This window comes from Brassica napus, chromosome A9, assembly GCF_020379485.1.
Source record: "Brassica napus cultivar Da-Ae chromosome A9, Da-Ae, whole genome shotgun sequence".
Taxonomy (NCBI): domain Eukaryota; kingdom Viridiplantae; phylum Streptophyta; class Magnoliopsida; order Brassicales; family Brassicaceae; genus Brassica; species Brassica napus.
The window spans coordinates 36,403,109-36,430,719 of NC_063442.1; the positions used below are offsets into that span (position 1 = coordinate 36,403,109).

The 27,611-nt window shown below is 39.4% G+C and overlaps 7 protein-coding genes and 1 pseudogene across 8 annotated transcripts; 4 read left to right on the forward strand and 4 right to left on the reverse strand.

Annotated features, from left to right (window-relative positions):
• Positions 1–243: 243 nt before the first annotated feature.
• LOC106405706 (serine/threonine-protein phosphatase PP2A-4 catalytic subunit) lies at positions 244–3,637 on the reverse strand. Its single transcript, XM_048741255.1, has 11 exons — positions 3,421–3,637; positions 3,062–3,118; positions 2,859–2,942; positions 2,521–2,592; positions 2,245–2,316; positions 1,962–2,002; positions 1,548–1,614; positions 1,062–1,253; positions 867–956; positions 678–785; positions 244–601 (listed from the first exon to the last, which is right to left on the reverse strand). The coding sequence occupies exons 1-11, from the start codon at positions 3,511–3,513 to the stop codon at positions 536–538; spliced, it is 942 nt and encodes a 313-aa protein (XP_048597212.1). The 5' UTR covers positions 3,514–3,637; the 3' UTR covers positions 244–535.
• Positions 3,638–3,801: 164 nt separating this feature from the next.
• Positions 3,802–7,059, forward strand: LOC106405705 (DEAD-box ATP-dependent RNA helicase 11). Its single transcript, XM_048741252.1, has 7 exons — positions 3,802–3,936; positions 4,128–4,928; positions 5,006–5,089; positions 5,421–5,663; positions 5,835–6,002; positions 6,075–6,188; positions 6,268–7,059. The coding sequence occupies exons 2-7, from the start codon at positions 4,212–4,214 to the stop codon at positions 6,775–6,777; spliced, it is 1,836 nt and encodes a 611-aa protein (XP_048597209.1). The 5' UTR covers positions 3,802–3,936; positions 4,128–4,211; the 3' UTR covers positions 6,778–7,059.
• A 340-nt stretch (positions 7,060–7,399) lies between these two features.
• Positions 7,400–9,204, reverse strand: LOC106403215 (protein WHAT'S THIS FACTOR 9, mitochondrial-like). The gene is made up of 2 exons (XM_048741254.1): positions 8,629–9,204; positions 7,400–8,492 (listed from the first exon to the last, which is right to left on the reverse strand). The coding sequence occupies exons 1-2, from the start codon at positions 8,904–8,906 to the stop codon at positions 7,511–7,513; spliced, it is 1,260 nt and encodes a 419-aa protein (XP_048597211.1). The 5' UTR covers positions 8,907–9,204; the 3' UTR covers positions 7,400–7,510.
• Positions 9,205–9,457: 253 nt separating this feature from the next.
• Positions 9,458–12,265, forward strand: LOC106403214 (F-box protein At3g58530). The gene is made up of 12 exons (XM_048741256.1): positions 9,458–9,785; positions 9,858–9,917; positions 9,996–10,079; positions 10,165–10,295; positions 10,379–10,454; positions 10,559–10,629; positions 10,796–10,882; positions 10,975–11,047; positions 11,255–11,322; positions 11,404–11,472; positions 11,565–11,670; positions 11,781–12,265. Exons 1-12 carry the CDS (start codon positions 9,615–9,617, stop codon positions 11,844–11,846), a joined length of 1,062 nt encoding a protein of 353 aa, XP_048597213.1. The 5' UTR covers positions 9,458–9,614; the 3' UTR covers positions 11,847–12,265.
• A 1,769-nt stretch (positions 12,266–14,034) lies between these two features.
• Positions 14,035–17,240, forward strand: LOC106396317 (DEAD-box ATP-dependent RNA helicase 52-like). Of its 2 annotated transcripts, none has more exons than XM_013836670.3 (7): positions 14,035–14,272; positions 14,475–15,205; positions 15,289–15,372; positions 15,452–15,694; positions 15,889–16,056; positions 16,219–16,332; positions 16,431–17,240. In XM_013836670.3, the coding sequence occupies exons 2-7, from the start codon at positions 14,525–14,527 to the stop codon at positions 17,091–17,093; spliced, it is 1,953 nt and encodes a 650-aa protein (XP_013692124.2). In that variant the 5' UTR covers positions 14,035–14,272; positions 14,475–14,524; the 3' UTR covers positions 17,094–17,240. The 2 variants fall into 2 exon arrangements, with proteins under 2 accessions (XP_013692124.2, XP_013692125.2); XM_013836671.3 differs by having other exon boundaries at positions 14,105–14,240.
• Positions 17,241–17,322: 82 nt separating this feature from the next.
• Positions 17,323–20,660, reverse strand: LOC106396318 (carbon catabolite repressor protein 4 homolog 2). Its single transcript, XM_013836672.3, has 11 exons — positions 20,158–20,660; positions 19,315–20,065; positions 19,152–19,238; positions 18,980–19,063; positions 18,809–18,895; positions 18,629–18,712; positions 18,462–18,515; positions 18,278–18,369; positions 18,064–18,178; positions 17,832–17,979; positions 17,323–17,730 (listed from the first exon to the last, which is right to left on the reverse strand). Exons 1-11 carry the CDS (start codon positions 20,313–20,315, stop codon positions 17,585–17,587), a joined length of 1,806 nt encoding a protein of 601 aa, XP_013692126.2. The 5' UTR covers positions 20,316–20,660; the 3' UTR covers positions 17,323–17,584.
• Positions 20,661–20,863: 203 nt separating this feature from the next.
• LOC106364963 lies at positions 20,864–22,184 on the reverse strand (annotated as a pseudogene).
• Positions 22,185–24,029: 1,845 nt separating this feature from the next.
• Positions 24,030–27,048, forward strand: LOC106368142 (ketol-acid reductoisomerase, chloroplastic-like). Its single transcript, XM_013808038.3, has 9 exons — positions 24,030–24,405; positions 24,490–24,582; positions 24,880–24,945; positions 25,077–25,217; positions 25,300–25,527; positions 25,609–25,726; positions 25,816–26,123; positions 26,211–26,366; positions 26,438–27,048. Exons 1-9 carry the CDS (start codon positions 24,121–24,123, stop codon positions 26,801–26,803), a joined length of 1,761 nt encoding a protein of 586 aa, XP_013663492.2. The 5' UTR covers positions 24,030–24,120; the 3' UTR covers positions 26,804–27,048.
• The last annotated feature ends 563 nt before the right edge of the window (positions 27,049–27,611 follow it).

Genomic DNA, 27,611 nt, shown 5'->3' on the forward strand with positions numbered 1-27,611 from the left:
TGCAGTACCCGAAATATAAGGTGATTGATTCTTGAGAGTGTTTTGGAGATGATAAAGACAGAAGAAGAAGCAGACTGGTTGGTTCCTTTGGTAGTCTCTTACATTAACTTGTGAAACAGTTATCATTGTCTTGCAATATAAAATCTTAAATGCCCCTGTTTATCATTGACCAGTCTCCATTGTTGTGGCTTTAAAGAACATATATTGGTCATGTTTGGATCAAAACAGTGTAAAAAGCATAAATTGAAGGAAAGAATTAACATGAAATTAAGTCAAAATAATATCTCACAAGAAATAGATTCTGATGCAAGAAGGGAGCTAAATAATTTCAGCCAAACACAAACATTCATGGGACTAGGTTTTATAGTTCATTGACCTCATTGCCTATATTACACTATTCCAAGGTAGAAGGCTAAATCGATTTCAAAGAAACGCAACCTCACTCAGAAGACAAGGCGTTGCCAAATGGAATAAGCCAGAGATCTTCAAAAAACCAACAACCGGACTTTGCAGCTGGAGAGGAGGTGACTTTTGTTTATAGGAAGTAGTCAGGTGTCCTTCGGGTCACATCTGGTTCTCCTCTCCTTGGGGCTGGTTCAAACTGTTTCACAATTTAGTCTTCATTAGTCTTTTTCTTCTTCTGCAGAGATAGAAAATGAACATAGCTTGCGAGATACCTGAATGAAGGTGTGGTTTCTGCAGTCATCGACCTCAAGAATAGAGGCCATGTTTCCACAACGATAACAATAGTTTGGTGCACTGAAAATAGTAACCACCTTTTGCTCCTGTCAATAGAAATAATAACAGTGAGTAAAGATTCTCAGGTTAGGCTAGTCTATGCAGGGAAAAAAGTTTGATTGAATTACATGTGCCCAGTTGAATCCATCCATAACCAGTTGATGCGCTCGAGCGATAAGTTTTAAGCTGTTGCTGTGGTTGAATTGTTCGGAAATGTCCTATGGAAACAAAAAAAGAAAGTATAATTACACACTTATCTGGAACAAACAAAGAAAAATGAGATTCAGGGCAGCTTCTGAAACTGAGGCTATGTGATTCAATACCTGACCAAATGTATATCCGGCACCACGAGGAGAGATTCCCCACCCACATCTGTCATCAGGATCAGACCATAGTAAGTCGCACATCGGTCCTTCATGTGGAACTTCTTGAACTCGGTCAAAGTTCCTAATGTTGTCAAGGGTCTCGATAGACGGTGACAATCCACCGTGAAGGCAGAATATTTCCGATTCCACCTGCAAACAGGACACATATGATATGAGATGGATAGCCTCCTTATTTGCTCGAACTAAACGTCTTAGAAAGCACCATCAACTCAACTAGACAAATTATATTTTTAAAACATCCACTCTTGGCTCTCGAAAGTGTAAGTAGCAAATGCAATTTATATCACATTCACAGCATTGCAGAATAGAAACCATCTCAAACTGAAGTAGCAATTGCATTAAAAGCCAATCTTTTGACAGTATCGAATATTGAGTCATCTATATCATATATTAGTATATAAAGGTGCAACGTGATATACTAACCAAGGCTGTCAGTGGAAAATAGTCGAAGAGATCAGTAAATATCTTCCAAACATTCGCATTACCATACCTGAAAGTACAAGGAAGCTTTGTTAACCAAACTGCAAACGAAATAACCCAAAAGATTTTCGTACAGGCGTATAAGGAGGAGAGTCATGTATTTGATGGGCACTAACAAACAACAAAGGTATGCAAACAGACTACCACTGAGAACAGTCAAATGAACAAAGCAATATCATTCCGGACGATTAAAACCAACTAGCTAACGAAACAAGAGAAAATTAATAGTCTCCCATGCAAACACAAGAGCAGTAACAACCGAAAGCAAAGCGACGTGCAGACTACTAGTGAAAAAGAAGTATCGTGACATGAGTAAAAAGTGAGTTAGCAGAAACGATAAGGATGTTGGAGACTCACTTGCGCAGGCATTCATCATAAAATCCATACACCTGAGTAATCTGCCAGATTAAAAAAAAAAGTGTAATAAACCATGAGTCAGATAAAAAGTTGGAGGACAGAAAAGTACAGCAAACAGAAGATAGGAAAGCGCTTTAACTGCATGTAAATATTTGTATCATAGACAATACATAAATAAATTGTAACTATGAATGAATATCGGCTAAGATTTCAGTGACACAAGACAGTAAAAAAAACATGTCAATACATAATCAGAGAGTGAAAGTACAAGTAGAGACTTTACCTGACGACTTTCATGGTTTCCTCTAAGAATAGTGATTCGCTGAGGATACCGTACTTTCAAGCCAACTAACAGCTGGAAATGAAATTAAAATGTAAGAAGTGTATCAGCATCGTAAATCTTATAAAAACTACATAAACATTAGGAAGAGAGAATATCCAGTATACACACATGAGGTTTGATATAAAAAGGCAAAAGATGTATTTTTTTACTAGGATATCAGATAATTATATGATTATTGAACAAAAAGGAGATCTGCAGATGGTATAAGGTCAATACCGTAACAGTTTCGACGGAATAATATCCACGATCGACATAATCACCCATAAATAGATAGTTGGTATCAGGGCACTGCAAAAGAGCGTAAGATAAACATTCATCAGACAACAAAAAAACTTAAAACCAGAAAGAAAAAAAAAATCTAAGCACTATTTCTAGATATATCCTGAGTCAAGGCTCCAAATAATTCTGATTACTCAGTAAGCAAGCACTCAGAATTTGTATCACGCAGTCAGAACTAATCATTGCTAGGAAAGGTGAATTCTGAATTAAAAAAAAACAAAATGTTAATCTTAACGGCCATTATGCATATTATCAGCAAGTGTTATAGATCATACCATTCCTCCAATACGGAAAAGCTCTGCAAGATCATGGAACTGTCCATGAATATCACCACAGATTGTCACAGGGCTTTTGACAGGCTGCATTATTCAGGTGATGTATAAAAATTAGGTAAAGCAAGCAAAATGAATATCTGCTTATAATGAATTCAGGCTGGTTACACAATCTTCCACATGGGAAACCAAGATCAGGAACAAACCTGAACATTGCTTTCATCCATCAAGATCTCCTTAGCTTTCTCGCATAATGCTCTAACCTAAAGAAAATAAAACAAAAGCTGCATAAGTATGAGTGACACTAATATTTAATATAAAAAAACATAACATAATGGAGACAACATCTTGACATAAGCAGACATAATGGAGAGCTTTCTACAGATATTGATCCTCGTATCATCATCTCAAGAAGGTCTTCTAGACAAATCAGAAATCAAATCGGATAATCACATACTCATACATAAAAAAGGATCAACCTTTCATTTGAAAACAAAAATCAGAGATCCAATCATCGATAGTGTACGGATCCAATTTAAACGATGAGAAACGAAATCGGGGGCACCTGTTGCTCGGAGAGAGGCTTGCACTGCATGAGCTGAGAGATCTGCTCATCGAGATCGAGAGTTGCGTCCGTCGGAATCGAATTCGCGCCCATTGCTTGGATTGGATTTGGATTCTGCGGCGTCTTCGCCTTTTCGCTCTCTCTCGCAGAGTGAGAGGCAATCGAAAATGAGAGGGGCGCGTGAGGTTGAGTGGCGAGTGGAGTTTGTAGTAGCCTTTCGAGCCTTGTCGTCAATTTACTTTAATACCCTCAATGTTTAGAAACAAATCTTTTTTTTCTATAACTGTAGTGGGGCTTTTCTTGATTAATGAAAACATTTGTGGGTCAAAATGTGAAGGATTAAAAGAATAGGGTGAAACATGCAATTATATGGCATGGTGTTGTTGTGTCCGATCTAAAACAAGGGTTTTATCTCTCTCTCCTGAGCTTCGCCGTTGGCTTAACGACTACCGTTGAATTGATATCTTCCTCTCGTTTCCGATTCGATTCGATTCGATTCTCTCTCCCAATTTTTAGGTTCTTTCTCAATCTCTCTCTCTCGATTTATCAGATGGCTAGATTTGGATCTCTTCTAATTTCGTCGTCTTTAGTTGTTTGATAGATTTAATTTAGGTTTCCTGTTTCCTCCTTAGCTCAGCTGCTATCTGATTCCTTTGGGATTGCGTTTCTCTGCTAACCTAAACCTTATGTATTTTGACTTTTGCCAGGTTCCAAAGATACAAAGTTACTCTCTTTCGTTGTTTCTGCTGGAAAGTTGAAAGCTTTTTCTAGATTTTTAGGAACATTCAGTTATGAGTACATCATGGGCAGACGTGGCTGATTCAGACAACGCCGCTTCCAGGGCGAAGCCTGCTTACGTTCCCCCTCATTTAAGGAACAGACAATCCGAGCCTGCTGCTCCTTTGCCAGGAAATGACCGTGGTGGAGGATACGGTGGTCAACCCTCTCGCTGGGCTCCTGGCGGTGGTGGCGGTGGAGGTGGTTACAGGGCTGATGCAGGGCGTACCGGTTACGCTTACGGTGGACGAGGAAGTACTGGTGGTGGTGGTGGTTGGAACAACAGAGGTGGAGGAGGAGGAGGAGGATGGGACCGTGAAGTGAATCCCTTTGGAGATGATGTTGATCTAGAGCCTGCCTTTACAGAGCAGGAGAACACCGGCATTAACTTTGACGCCTATGAGGATATCCCCATTGAGACCAGCGGCGGTGACGTGCCTCCTCCTGTCAACACGTTTGCGGAGATTGATCTTGGGGAGGCGTTGAATCTCAACATCAGGAGGTGCAAGTACGTGAGGCCGACGCCAGTGCAGCGTCACGCGATTCCCATACTGCTTGCTCAGAGGGATTTGATGGCGTGTGCTCAGACGGGGTCTGGGAAGACCGCTGCTTTTTGCTTTCCGATCATTAGCGGGATCCTGAGAGATCAGAATCCGCAGAGGCCTCGTGGGTCAAGGACGGTTTATCCTCTTGCTGTTATCCTCTCGCCAACAAGGGAGCTGGCAAGCCAGGTAATGTTGAGAGAATCTACTCATTTCCGGTGTTCGAAAAGCATCTTTGTTTCTCATTCTGTGTTTCTTTTTGGCAGATACATGATGAAGCCAAAAAGTTCTCATACCAAACTGGTGTGAAGGTTGTTGTTGCTTATGGAGGAACACCTATTAACCAGCAGGTAATTAATTATCATACACAGTTTTTTTCTGCTGGTTATTGCGTCATGCACGCTTAGACCGCTGTTGTCTATTTTATAACACACTTAACTGATTTGGTTCTTTCTTATGCAAGTCTCTCATTTGTTGATAATATGTTTTGTTTTTTAAGTCCGCAATGCATAATAAATCTTACAAACTCTTCTTTTATGCTAGTTAACATTGCCATTTCGCTTACATCATCATTGCGTAATAAGCAGAAGCATTATAGTTACTCCTGGTTACAGCTACTGTTAGGTGTTTATTTTGCAATAATCGATTAGTTGATCTCATCTTTTATTGTTTGTACAACAGCTAAGGGAACTGGAGAGAGGAGTTGACATCCTTGTGGCAACTCCTGGCCGGTTGAATGATTTGCTAGAGAGAGCTAGAGTCTCGATGCAGATGATTAAGTTTTTAGCTCTCGATGAGGCGGACAGGATGCTGGACATGGGTTTTGAACCACAAATTAGAAAGATTGTTGAAGAGATGGACATGCCTCCACGTGGGATGAGACAAACAATGCTGTTTAGTGCTACGTTTCCTAGGGAGATTCAGGTTGGCTTTAACTTAATCCATTAAACACCCTTTCCTTACTCTTATTTATTAGAGGATAACAATGTTCTTCCTTTTATATCTGTAACTTTGTGATGGTAAGCCTTTGATGGTTTAGTTCACAAGAAGGTTTGGTTCCTTATGTTAATACCAGTTTATGTGTTTCTTGTACAGAGACTCGCTGCTGATTTTCTGGCAAACTATATATTTTTGGCTGTGGGAAGGGTGGGTTCAAGCACTGACTTGATTGCCCAAAGGGTTGAATTCGTCCACGAGTCTGACAAGAAGAGTCATCTCATGGATCTGCTACACGCCCAGAGAGACACTGGCAACCATGACAAGGTAATGATATAGTTACCATCTGTTTTACTTAGCTCTGACTAATACTTGCTTTGCTGTTCTTGTTATACACAGCAATCATTGACATTGGTTTTTGTGGAGACGAAGAGAGGAGCCGACTCATTGGAGAACTGGTTGTGCATGAATGATTTTCCAGCAACCACCATTCACGGTGACAGAACACAACAGGTTCGTTGACTTGATTGAATGATAAGGCTTTTTGTTACCTGTTTGACTAAATCTGACTTACTTCTTTATGTTACTAAAGGAAAGAGAAGTGGCACTGAAGTCATTCAAAAGTGGGAGGACACCCATTTTGGTCGCAACAGACGTGGCAGCACGTGGACTTGACATTCCACACGTGGCTCATGTGGTTAACTTCGATCTACCAAATGACATTGATGACTATGTTCACCGCATCGGGAGAACAGGACGTGCAGGCAAATCCGGCGTAGCTACAGCTTTCTTTAATGAGAAGAATGCGCAGCTGGCTAGGCAGCTCGCTGAGCTGATGCAAGAAGCTAACCAAGAGGTGCCTGAGTGGCTCACGCGATACGCTTCACGTGCTTCATTTGGCGGGGGTAAGAAACGGTCTGGTGGAAGGTTTGGTGGCCGTGACTTCAGAAGGGAAGGCTCTTACGGCGGTAGGGGAGGAGGCAGTGGTGGCGGTGGAAATGACTACTATGGTGGAGGAGGAGGAGGAGGCTATGGTGGCGGTGGATATGGTGGTGCACCAAGTGGTGGCTATGGTGGACAAGTGACCAGTGCGTGGGATTAGCCAATTAAGGCTTCCCAAATTTTCTGTCCTTTTAACTTTGACTCTTTATTTCTTCTCTTCTATATTCACAAGAGAGCACATTGTATTTTGACTCATTCAGAATAAGATAGTCATCTAGGTGAGTCTCTGTTTTTGTTTTCAGGCTAGACAGTAGTGTTTCCGATTTTGATCTTGTTCTTGGTTTCTTCTAACAAATTCATTTGTTGGTTTGGAATCCAATTTGTCCTACTTTCCTTTGTTGTGGACTATCTTTCTTGGTGAAATACAATCTCTCTTTATATCCTTTGTCAACTTTATGCTTACAGATATTATTTTGGTTTGGTTTATTCAGATTGGTCACAATTTAATTGTTTGGTTCGGCTTTCGGTTAATTTTGGTTTTTAATTTTCTGATAAAATAGAATATTTTGGTTAAATTCGGATAGTTTTGGTTAATTTCAATCAATTTTGATTGATTTAGGACATTTTCTCTTGTGAAAATTGAAACCGAACCGCCATCAAATCATCTTTTTCAAAACTCTACCAAACTAAACCAATCTCAAAACTCCCAACCAAACCAAGAACTGAAAATTTCGGTTCGGTTAGGTTAGGCCCTTACAAAAACCGCAGGCCTAAGTTACAGAGATCCTCAACTCTATTTCTTAAGATAAAAGTGTAGTAAAATTTGTTGCTGTTCGTGAATTGACAGCAGATAAGGATACAAGTCTATAACATATGAATTTGAACAACTAATGCTATTCATCTTCTGAATCCTCTTCAAGTTCACTTCCTTCCACAATCTCTTCTTCTTCAGAACCTTCTTCCTCAGGGCCATCATCGTCTACCTTATCAAGCAAAAGTTCCTCCTTAGAGACCATGCCTAACCCTCTAGCCCGGTAAAGAAACCCTGTTCTCATCACATGATAGAACTTATCTCTAAGACGAGTGAGAGGATGCGGATCCACTAGCTTTCCACGACGATACCCTTCTTTGAGAATCACAGTTGTCGTCTTACACTTCAACGAAAGGTAGAAGATCCCAGGGTACCGCGTGAAGAGCCGAGTGAACTTATGAGGAATGTTCAGCTCACCTCTCATGCTTCTCAAGTAGTTCCTCTTGGTTTTCTTGTGGATGGTCAAGCTCAAGAGCTCGTGCAACACTCCCACAGCTCGTTTCTCCATGAGATCGCTCTCAGGGTCGATGTTACTCGCGTCGTCGTAAGGAGATATGTAAGGAAGTTTCTGAAACTCATCCATCCACGCCTTGACCTTCTTCTGAGCTCCATACCCTCTAGGAAAGCTCATAGGGAAAGTCAATGCTGACTGTCCTCTCTTGAACTCACGGTAAAGACCATCCTCACTTGTAACAGCATCCCTCTCGTTTCGCTTCTGCAGAGCCGAGAAGGCGAACTCGTCGCGCCAAGTCACGAGCTTTAGACAAGGGTTTCCGTTAGAGGCCTTGACGAAGCAGAAGTGGTCAGGGTACCTCATGACCAGCGTCTTCTCGTAGTTGTCTGGTAAGCCGAGATCGAACTTGAGAGAGTGGAGTGATCTGAGAGAGACGGTTCTCGTTCTCATCATCATCAAAAGTCTACATAACCTCTCCACTGTATCACTCTCGTGGCTTTGATGAATGATCTCTTCTTGTGAGTCGAGCATTAACGCTGTCTCCGTTAGCTTGAAACAGGGCAAGCTTGCGTAACGAGCGTGCGGAAACTCGTGAAACAGAGTCGGATACCTAAAAACAGAGTAAGATACGTTCAAAAACAGAGTATACCTTCAAAAAACAGAGTCGGATACAGAGCTTCTATAAATTCCATCAAGATTCAATTTTTATCAATCAGATGAGATTGAAGGAGAAGGTGATTGATTACCTGCGCAAGAAGCGAAGAACAGGGACGGTGAGACCGAGGAGTTTCTGCCAATCAGCGACGGATTTCGCGGTGAGGAAACCGGTGGGAGATCGTTTAATGGCGTCTTTGAGAATGCAAGCTGCTTTGAGATCGGTTTCGGTGTCAATGATGTGATCGAGGTTCTTGTTCTTCACCCATTTCAATCTCACTTTCGCCATTGCTCCCATTTCTCGCCATTGTTGATGCTGATGAAACAGCTTGCTCATTGAAAAGAGGAAGCTTTTGGATTTGGCGAACATCTTTATCGAACGTTTCGAGTATCAGATGACGCAAATGAGGAAAAGGGTTTAGGGTTTATCTCAGAGTTTGCTAATGTCAATGGAAAGATAGTGAAAAGCGAGGGGGCGAGTGAAGCAGACAAGGTGCTCGACGAAATTACTGAGTGAATCTGAAAGCGAGTTTTTTTCCGACTTCTAATAGTAGGCCAGCCTTTTAACTAGTGTTGTGCATTCGGTAGGAACCGAAGCAGACAGAACCAAAGTTTTCGGTTTTCTGTTTGATTCGGCCATAACAACCAGAAAACCTGAATAAACCGAAAAAAAACAAGAAATCGAATAAATCAAAAGAAACCGAATTTTGCACCCCCAAGTTTTTTTTTCTTTTCTACTAAATTAACCGAATAACCTGAGCTTCGAACCGAACCAAAATTTAGTTCGGTTTAATGTGATGGTATTTTTCTCAAAATAAAAAAAAAACCGAATAAACCGATCCATAAAAAAAACCGTCTAAACCGGATGCCCAGCTCTGCTTTTAAGTTTTAACTGGCTTGGTCATGTTTTTTACAGAGAGAACCTAAACAAGTTTCGACTTTTGTCGGCGGTGAAACCAAATTTGCATAACCAATCAAGAAACACAACTCGCGTCTCTGGAAGATTTGGCTCGTGCTCTTAGACTCTAGTCCTGAGGCTGTTTGGTTGAAAAACTTGCGAAGCTTGGATTGGAGAATCATGGAATCGAAGAAAGTGATGGAAGAGGAAGAAGAGATGTGGAGGAGAGAGATAGTGACAAGCGTGATGAGGATAGTGAGCACAAGATTGCCACAGAGAGATCTAATATCTCTCCTTCTCGTTAGCCCTTGGCTCTACCGCACCCTGGTCTCTTACCCTTCCATCTGGCTGGTAAACAAAAGTTTGACACTACTTCTCAGCTCTTTCCAAGTTTTCAATTTCACCACAATGCTCTTTTTTCAGAACATTGATTTGCGTGAGAGGACCAATGCAGGGGATAGGCTGTTAGCTGCTCTGTCCTTGGTTAGTTTAAAACCACAAGTTTGATACTTTGATATATTGTGAGTGTTGGGAATGTTCATTGTGGTTTGAATTTTTCAGCCAAGATATCGTCAAGTGAAGCATATCAATCTTGAATTTTCCCAGGGTGTTGAGGACACTCATCTTCAACTTGTGAAAAGCCATGTAACTTTTTTGTGCACATTACTACTAGTTATTAGCCGTTTGAATTACTCACAATGTTTCGGGGTGCTGTATGAACATTTTTCAGTGTCATGATGCGCTTTCAAGCTTAGAATGCTTGAATCTGAACGGGTGCCAGAAGATATCAGACAGTGGAATAGAAGCTATAACTAGCATATGTCCCAAGTTAAAAGTTATCTCTATCTACTGGAACGTGAGGTAATATTATGTCCTTCTAAATTTTGTCACACTTCTTGATTTTACCTCATCATAGGAAGCTAATTCTAGATTTTATTTGACAGGGTGACTGATGATTGCATTAGACATCTAGTGAAGAATTGCAGAAACATCATTGATTTGAACCTAAGTGGCTGCAAGGTATCTTAATCCATATATTCTTTGGAGTTTTTATTTTTGATGAGTAGCTATAATTATATCAATGGCTTACACAAATGGGTACCTCCTCTCGCTTCTATGTGCAGAGCATAACAGACAAAGGTATGCAACTAGTAGCTGAAACTTATCAAGACTTAGAGGCACTGAATATCACCAGGTAACTAAAATGTTGCCTAACCCTGTGGTTATTTAATTGTGATGGATAATCCACAACATTGTTGTATAATGTCATTTTTCATTAGTCGATAAAAATGTGATTTACTGATTTGTAAGTTATTTGAATACTTATGGTGTTTGGTCTTGTTTGTTTATGATGGGACCAGGTGTGTTAAGATCACAGATGATGGATTACTTCATGTGCTACAAAAGTGTTCCTCTCTGCAGACCTTAAACCTCTATGCTCTTTCAGGGTATCATAAGAAGCATTATTTCCATTTGTCTCTGGCTATATTGAAAATCTAGCTGATCCAAGTTGTGGAACTTATATTGCAATTCTTTGCAGCTTCACAGACAAAGCTTACAAGAAGATATCTCTTTTGGCTGAGCTAAGGTTCTTAGACCTGTGTGGTGCTCAGGTATTAGTTAGTGAATCGCAATTCATTTGGTTGCATTGTCCTTTTTCATTTTGTAGATAAATGTGTTTATTCAAGATCTTGGATGTCTATCAAATAATACTAAAGTTTCAATTGCTATCAGTTCCATAGACAGATTGAATACATTAGTTAAAGATTTTTCTGATCTACGATATAGTCTGTAACTAAGAGTGCCACTTTGGTTGTCAGAACTTATCTGATGAAGGGCTTGGTCATATAGCTAAGTGCAACAAGCTAGAGACTCTCAACTTGACATGGTAAGCTAAACTCTCACCTTAGAAGAAAGATAATGAGCTAAAAACTGCGTCTTCATTCCAAATGCTACTTAAACATGGCAGGTGTGTGCGTATCACAGATGCAGGTGTGATTACCATTGCTAATAGTTGCACCTCCCTCGAATTTCTCAGGTACTAGCTCCAATTCTTTAACTGGTTCCTTCATTTTGTTTTATGATTTCTTTTTGCTGACACTATTCAATGAAAACAAAAACAAATTGCAGCTTGTTTGGAATAGTTGGGGTGACTGATAGATGTCTGGAGGCTCTCTCGCAGACCTGTTCTGCTACACTCACCACTCTTGATGTCAATGGCTGCATCGGCATTAAGGTGTGTGTACTATAAATATTTTCAATTTTTCTTTTTTCCATCCTCTGCAATGTACAGTTTTTGATTTTGTTTGTCTTTACCTAATGTTAACGGTATGATTAATTATGCAGAGACGAAGCCGTGAAGAGTTGCTTCAGATGTTCCCTCGTCTGATATGCTTTAAAGTACACAGCTAATTTGCTCTTTGACTCCAGGACTCTCAACAATATCTACCCTGTCTTTGACAAGAGTACAAAGACATCTCTTGGTCTGCCCTTTGTCTATTTTTTCCTTCAGTGTAGTGCAGCATGTTGAGTCTGGAGCTTTTGATCAGTCATGTAATCTCGACGTCCCTTTACGTCCTGATTATATTATGATCTCACACCAAGAAACATTATTGCTACTGTCATCTATAAAGACCGCATCTGTTAGACTCCATAAATACATGTTAATGGAGTATTGTTTGTACCATCTTGTTATTTTTTCGTCAGTAGCTCTCGGCTTATGGATGTGCTAGTTTTGGAGAAGAAAGACTATGTTATGGGGAAATGGGAATGTGTTTTTGTTTTTGTAGTCAAGCTATATTTGGTAATTTACTGATAAATCTTCCATTTCACATAGGCCTAAGCGATCTTTTAGACTCCACAAATACACTTTGTTGGAGTATTTGGTGAAGCAACTTGGTGGCATTACCTCATAAAATAGTTCTGTATGAAGATCCAATGCCGTAATGGTTTGGTTATTATTCAGCCAATGAAGAGATCCATTTGCAAATGTGGATATTTTATCAATGTTAAATTGATTGTTTACATAGGGAAAATAAATGCATGTTCGCTCGCCGTTGCTGAGGTTAAAGACGTGGGTCTTAGTATGCATGCTCCTGTGGCGATGTCTTTCCCAAATCCTACATTGATTGGTGATTTTGACCGACCTAAAAGTAAAATATAAAACAACATTATTCTGATTATGATATATATAGTAATGTATTGTTAGTAATTTGATTAGCACACTCGAGGTCGGTTTGACATTTTTATGGATTTAGGATTTTTTTTCGGTCAACCTTTAAAATTTATATTTTAAAATGGCTACTAATTTCTTAAGCAAATGAATAATATTTTAGGTTTAATCTAATTTATTAAAGTTTAAATTTTTGTATAGTATATATAACTAATATTTAATAATTAAGACATGGAAACATAAGGTCAGGTTTTGGTCGTGAGACACACCAACACTTACTGAATTAAAGAGTGTTAAGTACCTGATAAGAATGTGTAGTTTCGCAAAAAAAATCAGGAGAAAGTATCCGAAATTTTCTAATTGTTGGGTTAATTACATATATGTATCCAGCTATGTCATATTTAGGGCCTGAGTTGTTCAAACGCAGCGGTTGCAGTTGCGGTTGTGGGAGTTTGTGGATGCGGGCGGTTGCGGTTTCTAACGGTTTTAAGAGATTTGTACGACTGGTATTGCGGTTAAAAATTGGTGCGTTTGCGGGTGACTTATGACTGGTTAACTACCAAATGCGGTAATAGTCAAATAATAAATTAACAATATTTACATTTAATATAATTATAAAAATATCAAAAATCATAAAATTATAACAAATATAAATTTTATATTTAGAAAGTTATAATTTTAATTTTTGAAAATTTATTGAAATTGTTTTTATTATAAAATTTTATAATATTAATTAAAATATAATAGATATATTTTAATATTTTCATAATTTCAATTTTAATTTTTTTATTAAATATTTTACTTTTGTATATATATTGTTTTAGAAAAAAAGAGAAAAAATTTACTCTACCGCAAACGCTAGTTAGAACCAGCTTTTGAATTTATGAGATTCGGAGCGGTTTGAAGCGGTTTAGAACGATTTAAATGATTGTTGCAAACCGCCGACAACCGCTACCAACCGCAAAAGCTGCGTTTGCGGGTGGTAGCGGGAAAACAAGTCGCCCCCTTAGTCACAGCGTTGTTCGATAGGTAAAAAAACATACCAATATAATTTTTAAATATGACTTTAAATTAATAGACTAAATAGATTAATAATCATAATACCCTGTACTGTAGCGATACGAATTTTATACGTAAGGCCGTTTTGAAGGCTTGAGGAAGCCATGTGAATTAACTAAACTGGACCCAAAATAAGAAAATCCCCTCAAACGTTGGAGCCCATTAGGTGATGTTAGCATCCGACTGTTCAATGACTGAAACCGATTGGAGATGAGGTGAAAATCAGATTGAGGGGGAGAGAAGAATTAAAAAAATTCAGTAATTAATTTCTAAATTTGTCAGTAATTAACTTTTATCCAGACCACAATGAATATTCGTCTGTATCCAATTCGTGCTCGCCGTTCTTTTCACGCGCCAAGAATAATTACCGCCGACACGCAGTTTACTTCGTTATAGCTCACCCGACACGCTTTTCATTACTTGAAAAAAAGGTTCATGGAAATACAAATATCTCTTCACCTTTCTGCTCATTTCCCAGAAACCTTGTTTCATTCATTTGCTTCGTGTACGATCGCGAGAAGAAAGAAAAAAAAAACAAAAATAGGGTTTATATCATCCGTACACCATTGATCTAGGTTTGCTTCCTCCATTCGAGTTTATCAAAAAGGTCCAGGCTTTATCTCTCTCTGTGCATGGTTTATGCAACGATGCTCTGTTCGATTTAGTTTATGCTTCTAGGGTTTAAGTGATTTTGTGGTTTTAGGACATTATTGTTCTTAGTTCTTCGTGAGACTGTGTTCTGTTGTTTTGGTTATTTGTCACAGCTTTGACATTGTTCTAACTGAATGTTTTATTACCATCTTCTCCAGGACATTGATCAAAGGAACAAGACATCAGTTGTAGGTTGTAGTTTGCAAGTATGAGTTCATCATGGGCTGATGTTTCTGAACCGGAGAGACCACCATCATCTGGTTGGGGTGGAGGTGGTTACGGTGACTCTCGTCCGTCCAGAACCAACTACGTTCCTCCTCATCTTAGGAGCCGTCCGCCATCTTCAGACTTTGCTGCTCCTTCACATGGTAACCACCGTGGGGGATACGGTGGTAGAGGAGGTCGTGGCTCAGGCTATGTAGGTAGAGGAGGAGGTGGTGGTGGTGGTTGGGACCGTAGGGACACTGAAACGAACCCGTTTGGTAACGATGGCAATGCAGAGCCGCCGGGTGTTAACGAGCAGGAGAACAACACAGGCATCAACTTTGAAGCGTATGAAGATATTCCCATCGAGACGAGTGGGGATAATGTGCCACCTCCTGTTAGTACATTTGCGGAGATTGATCTCGGAGAGGCTCTGAATCTCAATATTCAGAGGTGCAAGTACGTGAAGCCGACCCCTGTGCAGCGTAACGCGATTCCTATATTAGCTGCTGGGAGGGATTTGATGGCTTGTGCTCAGACAGGGTCTGGGAAGACGGCTGCGTTTTGCTTTCCGATTATTAGTGGGATTATGAAGGAGGAGGAGCATGTTGAGAGACCGCGTGGAGTTCGGGGAGTTTATCCACTTGCTGTTATTCTCTCACCAACTAGGGAGTTGGCTTGCCAGGTCTGAATCACTGCTAAAATATCAAAGTCTATGTGCATCATTTGTAGATTCATAAAAATGTCTTTTATGATTTTCTTGGGTAGATACATGATGAAGCGAGAAAGTTCTCATATCAAACTGGTGTGAAAGTTGTGGTTGCTTATGGAGGAACACCTGTCAACCAACAGGTTAATGTTACTACTGCTACATTTCATGATGGTAAGTCTAGTGCTCTTACTAATCTGATCTTGTTTTGCTGTTTAACAGATAAGGGAGCTTGAAAGGGGTGTTGATATTCTTGTTGCAACACCTGGGAGATTAAACGATTTGCTTGAGAGAGGTAGAGTCTCACTACAGATGGTGAAATACTTGGCACTTGATGAGGCGGACAGGATGCTGGACATGGGTTTTGAACCACAAATCAGGAAGATTGTTCAGCAGATGGACATGCCTCCTCCTGGTGTCCGACAGACAATGTTGTTCAGTGCTACATTTCCTAGGGAGATACAGGTTTGTGGAACTCTTTCACATGTCATTTTCTACTTATCGAAGAAGGGATTCAGCTAATTATCTCTTTGTGTCTTAGCTGTTATGTGCTGTTTGTTCTGCTTGCTTGCTGTATTTCTCTGACTACTGGTACTGCGATAATAACTTAAAACTTACATAATCTGGAGGAAATGATTAATTTTAATTTTTATGTGCAGAGACTTGCCTCTGATTTTCTTTCAAATTACATATTTCTGGCTGTCGGGAGAGTGGGGTCAAGTACGGATTTGATTGTCCAAAGAGTAGAGTTTGTCCACGATTCTGACAAAAGAAGCCATCTCATGGACCTTCTTCATGCTCAGAGGGAGAATGGTAACCAAGGAAAGGTAATGCACACGCTTATATGTTTGGTTTCGTTGGTTAAAAGTGTACATAGTTAATAGTAGTAGCCCTTTCGGTCTCATGGTTCTGTTTCATTGTCTCTTTGTTCTACGTGATGAATTGCAGTTCAAAAGCACCTTGACGATCCTGATTATTTTATTTTACAGCAAGCTTTGACTCTAGTATTTGTGGAGACGAAGAAGGGAGCTGACTCTTTGGAGAATTGGTTGCGCATTAATGGATTCCCAGCAACTACCATCCACGGTGATAGGTCACAACAGGTTAGTGAGTTGTTGATATCGAAAACAGGATATCGTAGATTTTAGTTCACTTCAGTGCAACCAGACGTAAAACTATATTGTGTTGTTATGCATACAAGGAAAGAGAAGTGGCGCTGAGATCATTCAAGACTGGGCGGACACCTATTCTTGTTGCAACCGACGTGGCTGCACGTGGGCTTGACATTCCACACGTTGCTCATGTTGTTAACTTTGATCTACCAAACGACATCGACGACTATGTCCACCGTATTGGACGAACAGGACGTGCAGGCAATTCAGGGTTGGCAACTGCTTTCTTCAACGACAACAACACATCAATGGCCAAGCCACTCGCCGAGCTGATGCAAGAAGCAAACCAGGAGGTCCCTGACTGGCTGAGTCGGTACGCATCTCGTGCTTCATTTGGAGGTGGTAAGAACAAGCGGTCTGGTGGGCGGTTTGGAGGCCGTGACTTCAGGAGAGAATCTGGTGGCTATGGAGGCGGTCCCGGTGGTGGCTATGGAGGCGGTCTTGGTGGTGGCTATGGAGGCGGTCTTGGTGGTGGCTATGGAGGCGGTTATGGTGGAGGCTATGGAGGCGGTCCCGGTGGTGGCTATGGCGCAATGCAAGGTGGGTATGGAACTGTACCAGGTGGTGGATACGGGACGGTTCCTGGTGGTTATGTACCTTACGGTAGAGGAGGTGGTGCTTACTATGGTGGAGGATATGGAACTGTTCCTAACCAAGGGTATGGTCCTGGAGTGGCTAGTGCTTGGAACTAAGCTATGTCTACTTCAATTCTTCAAGAGCCGATTATGTTGTCTCCTATTTATCTCTATTGTTTCACTAATAGAGAGCATCCATGTTTATCATGTAGAAACCAGCGTTAGCTTGTTCACTAAAAGTAAAAAACTCCTAGTCTACTATTATTCTCACGAATTCTCTAGTGCTGCAAGCATATATAAGTTGATCTAACTAAAACCATAACTTTACTAAAAATGGAAGGAGAGATTAAAAAGCAAATGGATATCTCTTAATATTGACTGATCAAAATGACAAGGTTAGACAAAGAAAGAGACACAGAGGTCATTATAAAGAATGACCAACATCAGAAAGTGATATCTGCCTTTTACTTTGGATCAGAAACACTTTCGACCTTTTGTGCCATCTCTGTCTTAATCTGATTTTGAAAACAGGAAAAAAAAAAAAAAAAGAGAAGAAAACTATCTGTAAGCGATTTGCCAAGGTGAAAAGAAAGGTGGTGGAGCTCCGGTTAGCGTCTGGTCCTAGGCATGCATCGAAACTCAGCTAAGAGTGCAATGTGACTAGAAGACCATTCCGGGGAAGGAAGAGCTGTATCCTTTCTCAATCCATCTTCATCTAGCAACTCCAATAAAGACTCCACCATTAACGTATCCGCTGCAACCAAAACAATACAAACCTTCCTGCTTAGCTTAGTTAACTCATTATTTTCCTGATGTAGTCTAAGAGGGAGAGGAGAGTTAGAAAATGGTGGGAACCTGTATAAAATATATAGTCATGAGTGCCAATGAAGTCCCTTGTGCAATTGGTAAACAAAGGCTCGTTTGTATTAAGATCCATTTTCCTTCTGTGTTGTTCCAATCCAATACCCATTACTGATCTCACAAACGATGAGTACGCACTCACCTGCAAACAAATGCTCTTTATCAAAGATCCAGAAAAGAGGCAGAAAAAAACAATAGGTACATTAACTGAAGAAGAAAATGTTACCAGAGGCAGTTGATGAGTCAGTTTGGTTTGAGGACGCAAGATCCCAAGTGGATCAACCAATAGATCTGGATGCTGTGGATCAACCTTTCCATATACAAGAAGTGAATGAGGAGCACTGCAATCAAAATTCCATTAATAGAGTTTAGCTTTCTTCACTAATAATCATTAAGAGAATACTGAGTTTAATGCATCAGGTTAGAAGAATTAACAAAACCTTCCGGGAAGAGTATTGAAGTCTCCACATACAAGCATAGGAATATCAGCACTAGCAGCTATTTTCTCCAGTCCCTTTAATAAAGTATGAACCTAAACTCAAAAGATAAAAAAAAAAACAGATACTAAGGTGAATACTAATTCTCTTTAGGTCGATGAAACTTGAGATAGAGAGATGCACATACCTGCCAGAGCTTCACGTCCTTCAGCTCTTGTTGAACATTAACATGTGTGTTTGCCTACACCCCAACAAGTTACATCAACAAAATGAGACGCAAAGAGCAAGTACAGAAAAATAACTGAACAATCTTCTCAACAAACAATTGAACGTGATGAGAAAGGGAAACTCTACCACACAGATAAGCTGGCGCTTCCCATCAGTAGGTTGATGATTACCAAACTTCGCTTCAAGAACAACTATCAACGCAATGTTATCCTACAACATAACAATCAACCAAATCAGCGATGTAAACAATAACTCTCCAACAATCAGCAGCGACCAAAAATAAATGTATAGCATTGTCAAAACTACCTTCACAAGTCGGTTTAAAGCACTTCTCTTCTGAGCAGGAGGGATGATAGCCTCAGTCAAAGACTGAGCAGCCTTATTGAATTCAACCTGGATTATTAACCGTCCCCTAAATTAGTATGAGGATCAAAATAAGGTTAGAGCGAGTAAACATATAGAAGAACAGATACAAACATCATATTTCTTGACATGTGCAAATCTATCCCTTCTGAAAAATGTCGCACATCCATCAATTGCACTTGTACTTCCGCTGAGAACCTATCAACAAAGTAAGTTACAGTTAAAAGACTTTCAAACATAAAAACCATTAAAGAAAGGAGCTTCTGGAATCATCAATGAACCCAACCTCATTAGTCTTCCTCTTGTAAAGAGCTTGATACCCATGCTTATCCAACTCCGGAGCAAAAATTTCATGGAAATGATCACTTTGTACCTGCCAGATAAATAAATAAATAAGAATCAACATTTTTTTCATTTCCAAAACTTAAAATGGTGAGCCGAGACAATACCTCTTGAAGGCAGACAACATCAGCTCGATAAGCAACAATCTCCCTCAACAAATTCTGCCTTCTATACGGCCAAGAAAGAGCCCAAGTAGGACAATAGCTATAAAGCTCGCTACTCGCAGAAGTATCAGACAATATATTGTAAGAAAGAACAGTGAACGACCCTGCAGACTGAATCCGACCATCTTGATCCAAGTGACCACCCACCACATCAGCTCCATTAACAGGGATCAGCCTCCGTGGCCTCGGAGAAGGAGCAGGAATCACACGCGAAGTCATAATCGTACTAGGATGCCCCACAGACTGCTTACTCTCAGCAACAGCCACCACACACTCGAACTTCAACACGTATCCAATATCATCAGCCGTCGGCGTGTACGTCTTGCAACCCCCGACCTCGACCAGCGTCTCTCCTCCGTTCTTCTGCGCGATGCTAGAAGGATAAAACGGCGTCGGTGGGCCGTTGAGACTCGACAAGGTGCTGGCGAGGACACCAGAGGCAGCACTGTTGGCACGTGACAAGTCATTATTATTATTATTATTATTATCTTCTTCGTTGTTCCCGTTCTCAGCGGCGGCACGCTCGTGCAGAGTCTTGTGGTGCTGCCACGCGTCGGTGAAGCATTTGGGAGAGCAGTGGTAGCTTTTGGAGACGAGAGCTGGTCGCTTCGAGCAGAAGACGCATTGCAAAGTGGCTTGCTCCGTTGGGTGGACGCTGCAGATCGTTACTTTCTTATCGCTCTGTACACGAAACCTAATCGAAAAATCGAAAAAGAACGAATCTTTAAGATCAAAATCGAAAACCCAATTCGGGAAATTGATAAAGGGAGGAGCTTTATTATATACCATCTGTAACGGAGGAAGTAGCCTTCGAGGGGGGAAGACTCAGGGACATCTTCGGTGGCGGCGGACTTATCGGGGCGGCGGACGAGGACGTAAGGGGTTAGCTCGCAGCCCACGATGGGAATTTCGGAAGGGAGGTGAACTCGGATCACGCTAAGCATTGCAGAGTAGCAGTAGCGAAGAAGAAGAAGAAGAGGAGAATCGAATGTGTTTGAGGCTGATCGAACATTTACTTTGACCTAAAAACCTGACGAAACCCTAGATTTTTATTTGTCTCTCTCTCTCAGTAACAACCAACTTGGATCTTTGAGAAAAAGTAAGAAAATTAAAGGAATTGAAAAGGGAAAGAGAATTAAAATTGAAAATTTGAGAATCAGAGAAAAATCTTTTAATTGTTAGAGTAGAGATGTGGATCTTTGAGAAGAGTTCATGGATCGATTCTCACGCTGATAATGGGGAAAAAAAATATCAATATCAATCAAAGAGGATCAATCGTATAGAGAAAATAAAAAACTATTACATTGGACCCAAGAAAATCATTTTTTATATTGATTTAATATTATTATTATTTTTTGTTGTTTTTCTGTGTGGAGGTAATTAAAACTTTCGAAGGAATTTGGTTTTGGCGCTGAAATTTTGAAGAAAGTAAAGCAATTTTTTTTAAAAAAAAAACTCAATTCATGGAGAAGAGACAAAATTGCTATTAACCATTGTAAATTGAGATGAGATTTAATGGTTTGTAGTTTTTTTTTACCTACCGGTAATAGAAAAAAAAACTTGAGAAAAAAATGATGAGTGCTCAACAACACCTTCACTAAAATTGTAGTGCAATTTTCTTTTTGGTGATCAAGAGTCAAACACACATTTCATATTTCTTTTGATATTCAAGTCTGATTAAAACCAAGTAAATAGTTAAACCATGATCTTGTGATAGAATCAGCCGGTTAAAGGTTTGAATCAAACGCTACTATGATTATGAATGGAAAAAAAAGAATCAAAATTTATATAATCACAACTTCAGAGAAAGTCTTTGTGTTTTGCACTAGTAGGCTTTGCAATTGTACAGAAGGTGGCCTCTCTCACAGTAGCAAACAATCCAAACTTCTGTATGGTAAAACTATATTCATGGTTAAAATCAGCATGCAGCTTGGAAATCTCCAAAGTCATATTCAACGCCTATTTCTTTAGCTTCTTGTTCTTCTTTCTTCTCTAGTTCTTCTCGCTTTGTATCTAAATCTTGATGTTCAGAGGATCTTTGGAGGCTGAGGCTTGATGGGGACTTCTGAGCAGTCGTGGCAGGAGAAAGCGGTCCAGGAGGTGGAGGCGGAGGGGTGATTGAAGGAATGGTGGTTTCTATAGACTTCTCCTTATCATCCAACGAGAGATTGCTCAGACTCTTCTCTACCAGCTAAGACTTTGGGTCTTTATCGAGCTCCTCTGTTTCAACGAGAGATTGCTCAGACTTGCAGAAATGTATCTAGAGCCCAATAAATTTAAATCTTTACATTTTTAAGTTGAGGAACAATGGTTTCTCCTTCCTTTAAGCTTGTAATCCACAGATGAAGTGTTCTGAAAGTGTTGTTCCATTTCTTCTGTTGTTTTCTTCTTGTTCAAATACCTTTTAGCAAAAGAGAAACACAAGAGATGAGATTCAGAGATGTCAAAGAAACACTAGGAGATTTGGAAGTGGAATGTTACTTCTTCATGTGGTCATGCAATGCAGCTTGAAAGTCATATCAAAGCACACTATGACTCGTATGCTTCAGTTCTCTCCCGGAATCCGAGTCCAATAAAAGCATGTCGCACACGATCACCTGCAATGCTCCAACTAAATAAACTCAAATACAACTATAAATCTCGTTATATATTCATAAGTACCTATCTTTTCTTCAACACGGAGAACAAAATATATCTACAAGACAAAAAAACAGACCAAGTTAAGATCTGTGGTTAAATTTTTTCTGCATGGATCATTTGCTCTGCATGGATCATTTGTATAAAAGGTATCAGCCAATGTCTACTATCTCCATCTTCCAACAGATTACTTAGACACATCTTTGGCGGCCTGAGAAAATATGACTAACTAGATACAAATTAAGAATAAGCTAACATTCCTACTAGCTTCAGGAATTGGTTCAATAAGGTTTACTCTTGAGTTATTGATCACTGGCTACGCAGCAGGAAAAAAGGGTTACTGCAAGAATCTCCTAACTACAGGTCAGAATGGCTTATAGACATTTTCTGTAAATGGAGGCAAGAAAAAGAACCTGTAACAAGCTATGCTTTTCCTTGGAGGTATCTGCACACGCACACAAATAAAGAAGAAGATGAGCTCACTTGCTGTAACATTACACGTAGACTGTAGGATAAGATTCAAAGCGAGTCAATCAATGTTGTCTATGAACAATGATCAAGACATGAACTTTAACATTTGCAGATGACTTTTTCAATACCAATGCAAAACATCTATAATGCGAGACTGGTATTACTAACTAACTAATGATCAAAGGCAGTAACTTCAAACTTGATCAAGCATAAAAGACGCATGAGGATTCATCAAAAATTCGAAATACCCAACTCATTAAACCTACTTAAAACCCATGTCTTGGCGGATAAGTAAAAAGATTTTTATCCCGCCAAAATGTGGGTTCGAAGTATGTAAGACTCAATTTTTTTAATTTTGTGATATTTACAAATGATATCGTTTTAACGAAAATGTCATATCAGCTATTTAGCAACTCGAATAAGAGATTGACTAATCACCATTGTATTCAATGTATATATACGCACGTTTGTGAAAGTTCGTGTAGACTTTTCAAAAATTTGTTGAATTCATGATGCAATATGCACTATAATAAAGTTCATGATAGAATAGGCACGACCCAAAAAGTTGAGTTTGAAATAGGCCATCTATACCATTACTTCTATCTGTGATTACCTCAAAATCACCCGATCTTTTTAACTAGTTTAAATCTGGACCGTCCATTGTTTTTACTTTTACACGTTCGACATATCATCCAAAGCTGACAAGTCAACATGAAACAGTTGATGGACCAGCCTATGAAGGAACATCCATATCTATACAGTTCGGGTACCCGTTCGGGTTCGGTCGGGTATTTTGAATTTTCGAATATTTTGGTATAGAGGTGTAAAATCCGTTCGAGTATTTCTGTACTTCGGGTCGGGTTCGGGTATTTTTAGTTCGGATTCGGTTATTTCGGATCAGATTCAAATATTTAGATTTAAAAAATTAAATAAGATTTTTCATTTCTAAAATTTCATGTATTTAAAAACATAAATTTTACTTAACTAATTTTTCATTTTTAATAGATTGCATGGTTAATAGATTTGGACATAACATTTTGAAACTAAAAAGAAATTAATTTGGTTATTGTTTTTAAATTTTGGATGTAAATTTTTGTTAATTCTTGAAATAAAAAATTTGACATGCATTTTAATTGAGTATCAAATCATTTTATCCGTAATTGTATGTATATCATATGAACTTAAAGTATGTGTAGTATCAATTTAAATATTTTATATAAAATAAGAGATGTAAACTAGAAATATAAAATTAGTTATACATATGTTTTGTTATCTTCGAATATTTATTCGGGTTTGGATATTACCCGTTCGGGTTCGAGTATCAAATTTCTCCTGATTCAATATCCGTTCGAATTTTGGTTCAGTTTTTTGGATCTGCTTCGGATATCGGATAAAGTGCTCACAATTAGTTCTTGTATTCATAATAGTTGACTCAACGACACTCAGGTTTTTTACTTCATGGGCCTTATCTAATAAGGCTTTAGGCCCATTATAGATACGGTGGACAAATCTGTTTTTGATTGATATGCGACTCTTCATGGTGTTGAGTAGGTAAAAACCGAGTGTTCGTGTCAGTATCCGTGGTCCCTTTAATAATCGGCTGCTCCTCTCGCAGACGTTTTGCTACACTTGAGATAACAGATGGCGGCTGCTACTTCATCCATCGCTCCTCCCCTCTCGTGCCCGTCTCTTTCTTCTTCCCTCAGGTCATCGAAAGGCACAAGCTTTGCTTTGCCCAGCATCAGTTTCGTCTCGTCTACTTCAAAGTCTCTGAGGTCGCTCACTGCCACCGTCCCTGGAAATGGAACCGGATCTTCCCTCTCCGCGAGGATGGTTGCGTCGTCTGCGGTCAGAGCACCTGTTTCTCTCGATTTCGAGACGTCTGTGTTCAAAAAGGAGAAGGTCTCTCTTGCTGGTTACGATGAGGTTGTTCTCCTTTTTCATCAACTCTTTCTATTAAAAGTCTGCTCTTTTGAGGGTTTATGATTTGAATCAATGTGTTTGTTTTAGTACATTGTGAGAGGAGGAAGGGACTTGTTCAAGCATCTTCCTGATGCTTTCAAAGGGATTAAGCAGATTGGTGTCATTGGCTGGGGCTCTCAGGTATATATCTTTGTGCTTTGCTTAGTCAACATGTTTGATTTGTGGGTTTGTTACTTAAGAAGCAAAGCTAACAACTTTAAGGAGTTTTTGTTTTAGTAACTAATAATTTATCCTTCAAATAGCTTGAAACTTAGCTATGACTGTGGTTCACTGTGGAAGATAGTTTCTTGATCACGTCATGTGAATAAAATTGGTCATAATTGAAGTGTTTTTGTTTACACGGTTTTGATATAATTGAGTTTGAATGGGCAAATTGAAATAGATCGTGTCTCGTGCTAACGGAATGTATGTTTGCAGGGACCTGCTCAAGCTCAGAATCTAAGGGATTCACTTGTGGAGGCTAAGTCTGACATTGTTGTTAAGGTACTAATCCCCAACCTGATGAGTTGGCTTCATTCTTTTGTTTTTTTTAATTAGAATTTGTCTTTTGCTTTCGGCTGTTACTTGAAGACTATTCTCTGACTTGTTTTTTTTTTGTCCGAATGGAAATGTAGATTGGGCTTAGAAAGGGTTCTAAATCGTTTGAGGAGGCACGTGCTGTTGGCTTCACCGAAGAGAGTGGTACTTTGGGTGATATATGGGAAACCATCTCTGGTAGTGATCTCGTGTTGCTTTTGATCTCTGATGCTGCTCAGGTTAGTTCATCTCAGAATCTTCATTATCTTGCTCCTTAGGTGCCTACGTTTGATTCTAATGCATATTGTTTTTCTTTTGCAGGCTGATAACTATGAGAAAATATTCTCACACATGAAGCCAAACAGCATTCTCGGTCTGTCACACGGGTTTCTACTAGGGCATTTACAGTCAATGGGACTTGATTTCCCAAAGAACATCAGCGTGGTAGCTGTTTGCCCTAAGGGAATGGGTCCATCCGTGAGGAGGCTTTATGTCCAAGGCAAAGAAATCAACGGTGCTGGAATCAACGCTAGTTTTGCAGTCCACCAGGTTCTCTATCTCTCTCTCTCACTATACAGCTAAAGCTATTTATACCTTCCTGTGTTCATTTTTCTCACTATCTGTTTGCAGGATGTTGACGGTAGAGCCGCTGATGTTGCTCTGGGATGGTCAGTAGCACTTGGTTCTCCTTTTACCTTTGCTACTACTCTTGAGCAAGAGTACAAGAGTGACATCTTTGGAGAAAGAGGTGAATCTGGACCTCAACTTATAAACTTTCTTTCTATATCTCAATCCTATGCTTAAAACCTATCTTCATCTTGTTTTGTTTGTGAATAGGTATTTTGCTTGGTGCGGTTCACGGAATCGTGGAGTCTCTCTTTAGAAGGTACACCGAAAATGGAATGAGCGAAGACTTGGCTTACAAGAACACAGTAGAGTGCATCACAGGAACAATCTCAAGGATTATCTCTACTCAGGGCATGTTGGCTGTCTACAACTCCTTGTCTGAAGAAGGCAAAAAGGACTTCGAGACTGCATACAGTGCATCCTTCTACCCTTGTATGGAGATTCTCTACGAATGTTACGAGGATGTAGCAGCTGGCAGCGAGATCCGGAGTGTTGTCTTAGCCGGTCGTCGCTTCTATGTAATATAACTCATCTTTCAAACTTCTTGTTTCTTACATTTACTCAAAACACAGTTCCTTGATGGCTTTTACTTGCTTGTAACACAGGATAAGGAGGGCTTGCCTGCATTCCCAATGGGTAAGATTGATCAGACAAGAATGTGGAAGGTCGGTGAACGTGTCAGGAAGTCAAGACCAGCTGGTGACTTGGGTCCGTTGTATCCCTTCACCGCTGGAGTTTACGTTGCCCTTATGATGGCTCAGGTATGTATATATGTACGTGTTTTTATTTATATTCGGTTTGGTTTCTGTTCTAAATCTTGGTTTATTGTTAGATTGAGATCTTGAGGAAGAAGGGTCACTCATACTCAGAGATCATCAACGAGAGTGTGATTGAATCTGTTGATTCTCTTAACCCCTTTATGCATGCTAGAGGAGTGTCCTTCATGGTGGACAACTGCTCGACCACAGCGAGATTGGGATCGAGGAAATGGGCACCGAGGTTCGACTACAACCTGACGCAACAAGCTTTAGTGGCTGTGGACAGTGGTGCACCAATCAACAAAGACTTGATAAGCAACTTCTTTGCTGATCCAGTCCATGGTGCTATCGAGGTCTGTGCACAGCTCAGGCCTACCGTTGATATCTCTGTGCCTGAAGATGCAGATTTTGTTCGACCTGAGCTGCGTCAGTCTAGCTGAGTGAATGGTTGAATGATTATCAGTTTCTTTTGATGTAACGGTTTGAAAAAAAAAAGACAAATGGGTTTTGGAAGGTTTAGGCGTGAGTGTTTCGTTTTGGACGGTTTGAATAATGATGTCTCTTTGTCTCTTTGGACGTTCCATTAATGGAATGTTCTCTTATGTTCTGTCTGCTTTGGTTAAATCTTCTTACACTCCTTAAAGGGGTTTATGGCGGAAATAAATTACTATATGAAGAGGTATTATTCTGGCGACATGACTATCGATTTGGATTCTGTTATTCAGAAAATATTTTCTTTTTAGTCTAAAGACTTCCTAATAATTTTTTTGAGAAATATCATTTTTATGTTGTAAGGTTTTAAAGTATAAATTGTTTGTTGTTCATTTATAAAAGAGAAATAGCATCAAATTACACTAAGTCAAGTCTTTGTTAAAAAAAAAAAAATAACACAAGGGATAAAATCTTTAAAATACCATCATTAATGTGTAAAATAAAGATATTACTCCTTATGTTCCTTATAGATCCATTTTTTAGAAAAATAATTGTTTTAAAAATATACATTTTTTACATTTTCAAGACATTTATTATTGAAAAATTGTATTTTTCAAAAAATACAATTGTGTTTAATAAAATTTCATTGGTTAAAAGTTATTGGGAGTAGTTAATTAAAGAAAACAATGTACTGGAAAATACAATTTTAAATGTTTTCTTAATAAGTGTGAAAAAACTATAATATGGATTTTTTAGGAACGGAGAGAGTATATATTAGGGTTTAAGACGTTCAAATATATATATTTTAGATTTAAT

Excerpts from the sequence above, each read along its gene's own strand:
- LOC106405706 (XM_048741255.1), bottom strand. The coding sequence starts at position 3,513 with ATGGGCGCGAATTCGATTCCGACGGACGCAACTCTCGATCTCGATGAG. Across the intron at positions 3,119-3,420 it reads AGCCTCTCTCCGAGCAACAG|GTTAGAGCATTATGCGAGAA; the intron begins GTGCCCCCGATT and ends TATTTTCTTTAG. Across the intron at positions 2,943-3,061 it reads TGGATGAAAGCAATGTTCAG|CCTGTCAAAAGCCCTGTGAC; the intron begins GTTTGTTCCTGA and ends TGAATAATGCAG.
- LOC106396317 (XM_013836670.3), top strand. The coding sequence starts at position 14,525 with ATGAGTTCATCATGGGCTGATGTTTCTGAACCGGAGAGACCACCATCA. Across the intron at positions 15,206-15,288 it reads CTAGGGAGTTGGCTTGCCAG|ATACATGATGAAGCGAGAAA; the intron begins GTCTGAATCACT and ends TTTCTTGGGTAG. Across the intron at positions 16,057-16,218 it reads AGAATGGTAACCAAGGAAAG|CAAGCTTTGACTCTAGTATT; the intron begins GTAATGCACACG and ends TTTATTTTACAG.
- LOC106368142 (XM_013808038.3), top strand. The coding sequence starts at position 24,121 with ATGGCGGCTGCTACTTCATCCATCGCTCCTCCCCTCTCGTGCCCGTCT. Across the intron at positions 24,946-25,076 it reads AGTCTGACATTGTTGTTAAG|ATTGGGCTTAGAAAGGGTTC; the intron begins GTACTAATCCCC and ends ATGGAAATGTAG. Across the intron at positions 26,124-26,210 it reads TAGCCGGTCGTCGCTTCTAT|GATAAGGAGGGCTTGCCTGC; the intron begins GTAATATAACTC and ends CTTGTAACACAG.
- LOC106405705 (XM_048741252.1), top strand. The coding sequence starts at position 4,212 with ATGAGTACATCATGGGCAGACGTGGCTGATTCAGACAACGCCGCTTCC. Across the intron at positions 4,929-5,005 it reads CAAGGGAGCTGGCAAGCCAG|ATACATGATGAAGCCAAAAA; the intron begins GTAATGTTGAGA and ends TCTTTTTGGCAG. Across the intron at positions 6,003-6,074 it reads ACACTGGCAACCATGACAAG|CAATCATTGACATTGGTTTT; the intron begins GTAATGATATAG and ends TGTTATACACAG.
- LOC106403214 (XM_048741256.1), top strand. The coding sequence starts at position 9,615 with ATGGAATCGAAGAAAGTGATGGAAGAGGAAGAAGAGATGTGGAGGAGA. Across the intron at positions 10,630-10,795 it reads GAGGCACTGAATATCACCAG|GTGTGTTAAGATCACAGATG; the intron begins GTAACTAAAATG and ends TGATGGGACCAG. Across the intron at positions 11,473-11,564 it reads ACCTCCCTCGAATTTCTCAG|CTTGTTTGGAATAGTTGGGG; the intron begins GTACTAGCTCCA and ends AACAAATTGCAG.
- LOC106403215 (XM_048741254.1), bottom strand. The coding sequence starts at position 8,906 with ATGTTCGCCAAATCCAAAAGCTTCCTCTTTTCAATGAGCAAGCTGTTT. Across the intron at positions 8,493-8,628 it reads GTTCTTCGCTTCTTGCGCAG|GTATCCGACTCTGTTTCACG; the intron begins GTAATCAATCAC and ends CTCTGTTTTTAG.
- LOC106396318 (XM_013836672.3), bottom strand. The coding sequence starts at position 20,315 with ATGCTTAGCGTGATCCGAGTTCACCTCCCTTCCGAAATTCCCATCGTG. Across the intron at positions 20,066-20,157 it reads TACTTCCTCCGTTACAGATG|GTTTCGTGTACAGAGCGATA; the intron begins GTATATAATAAA and ends TTTTTCGATTAG. Across the intron at positions 17,980-18,063 it reads TGACTCATCAACTGCCTCTG|GTGAGTGCGTACTCATCGTT; the intron begins GTAACATTTTCT and ends ATTTGTTTGCAG.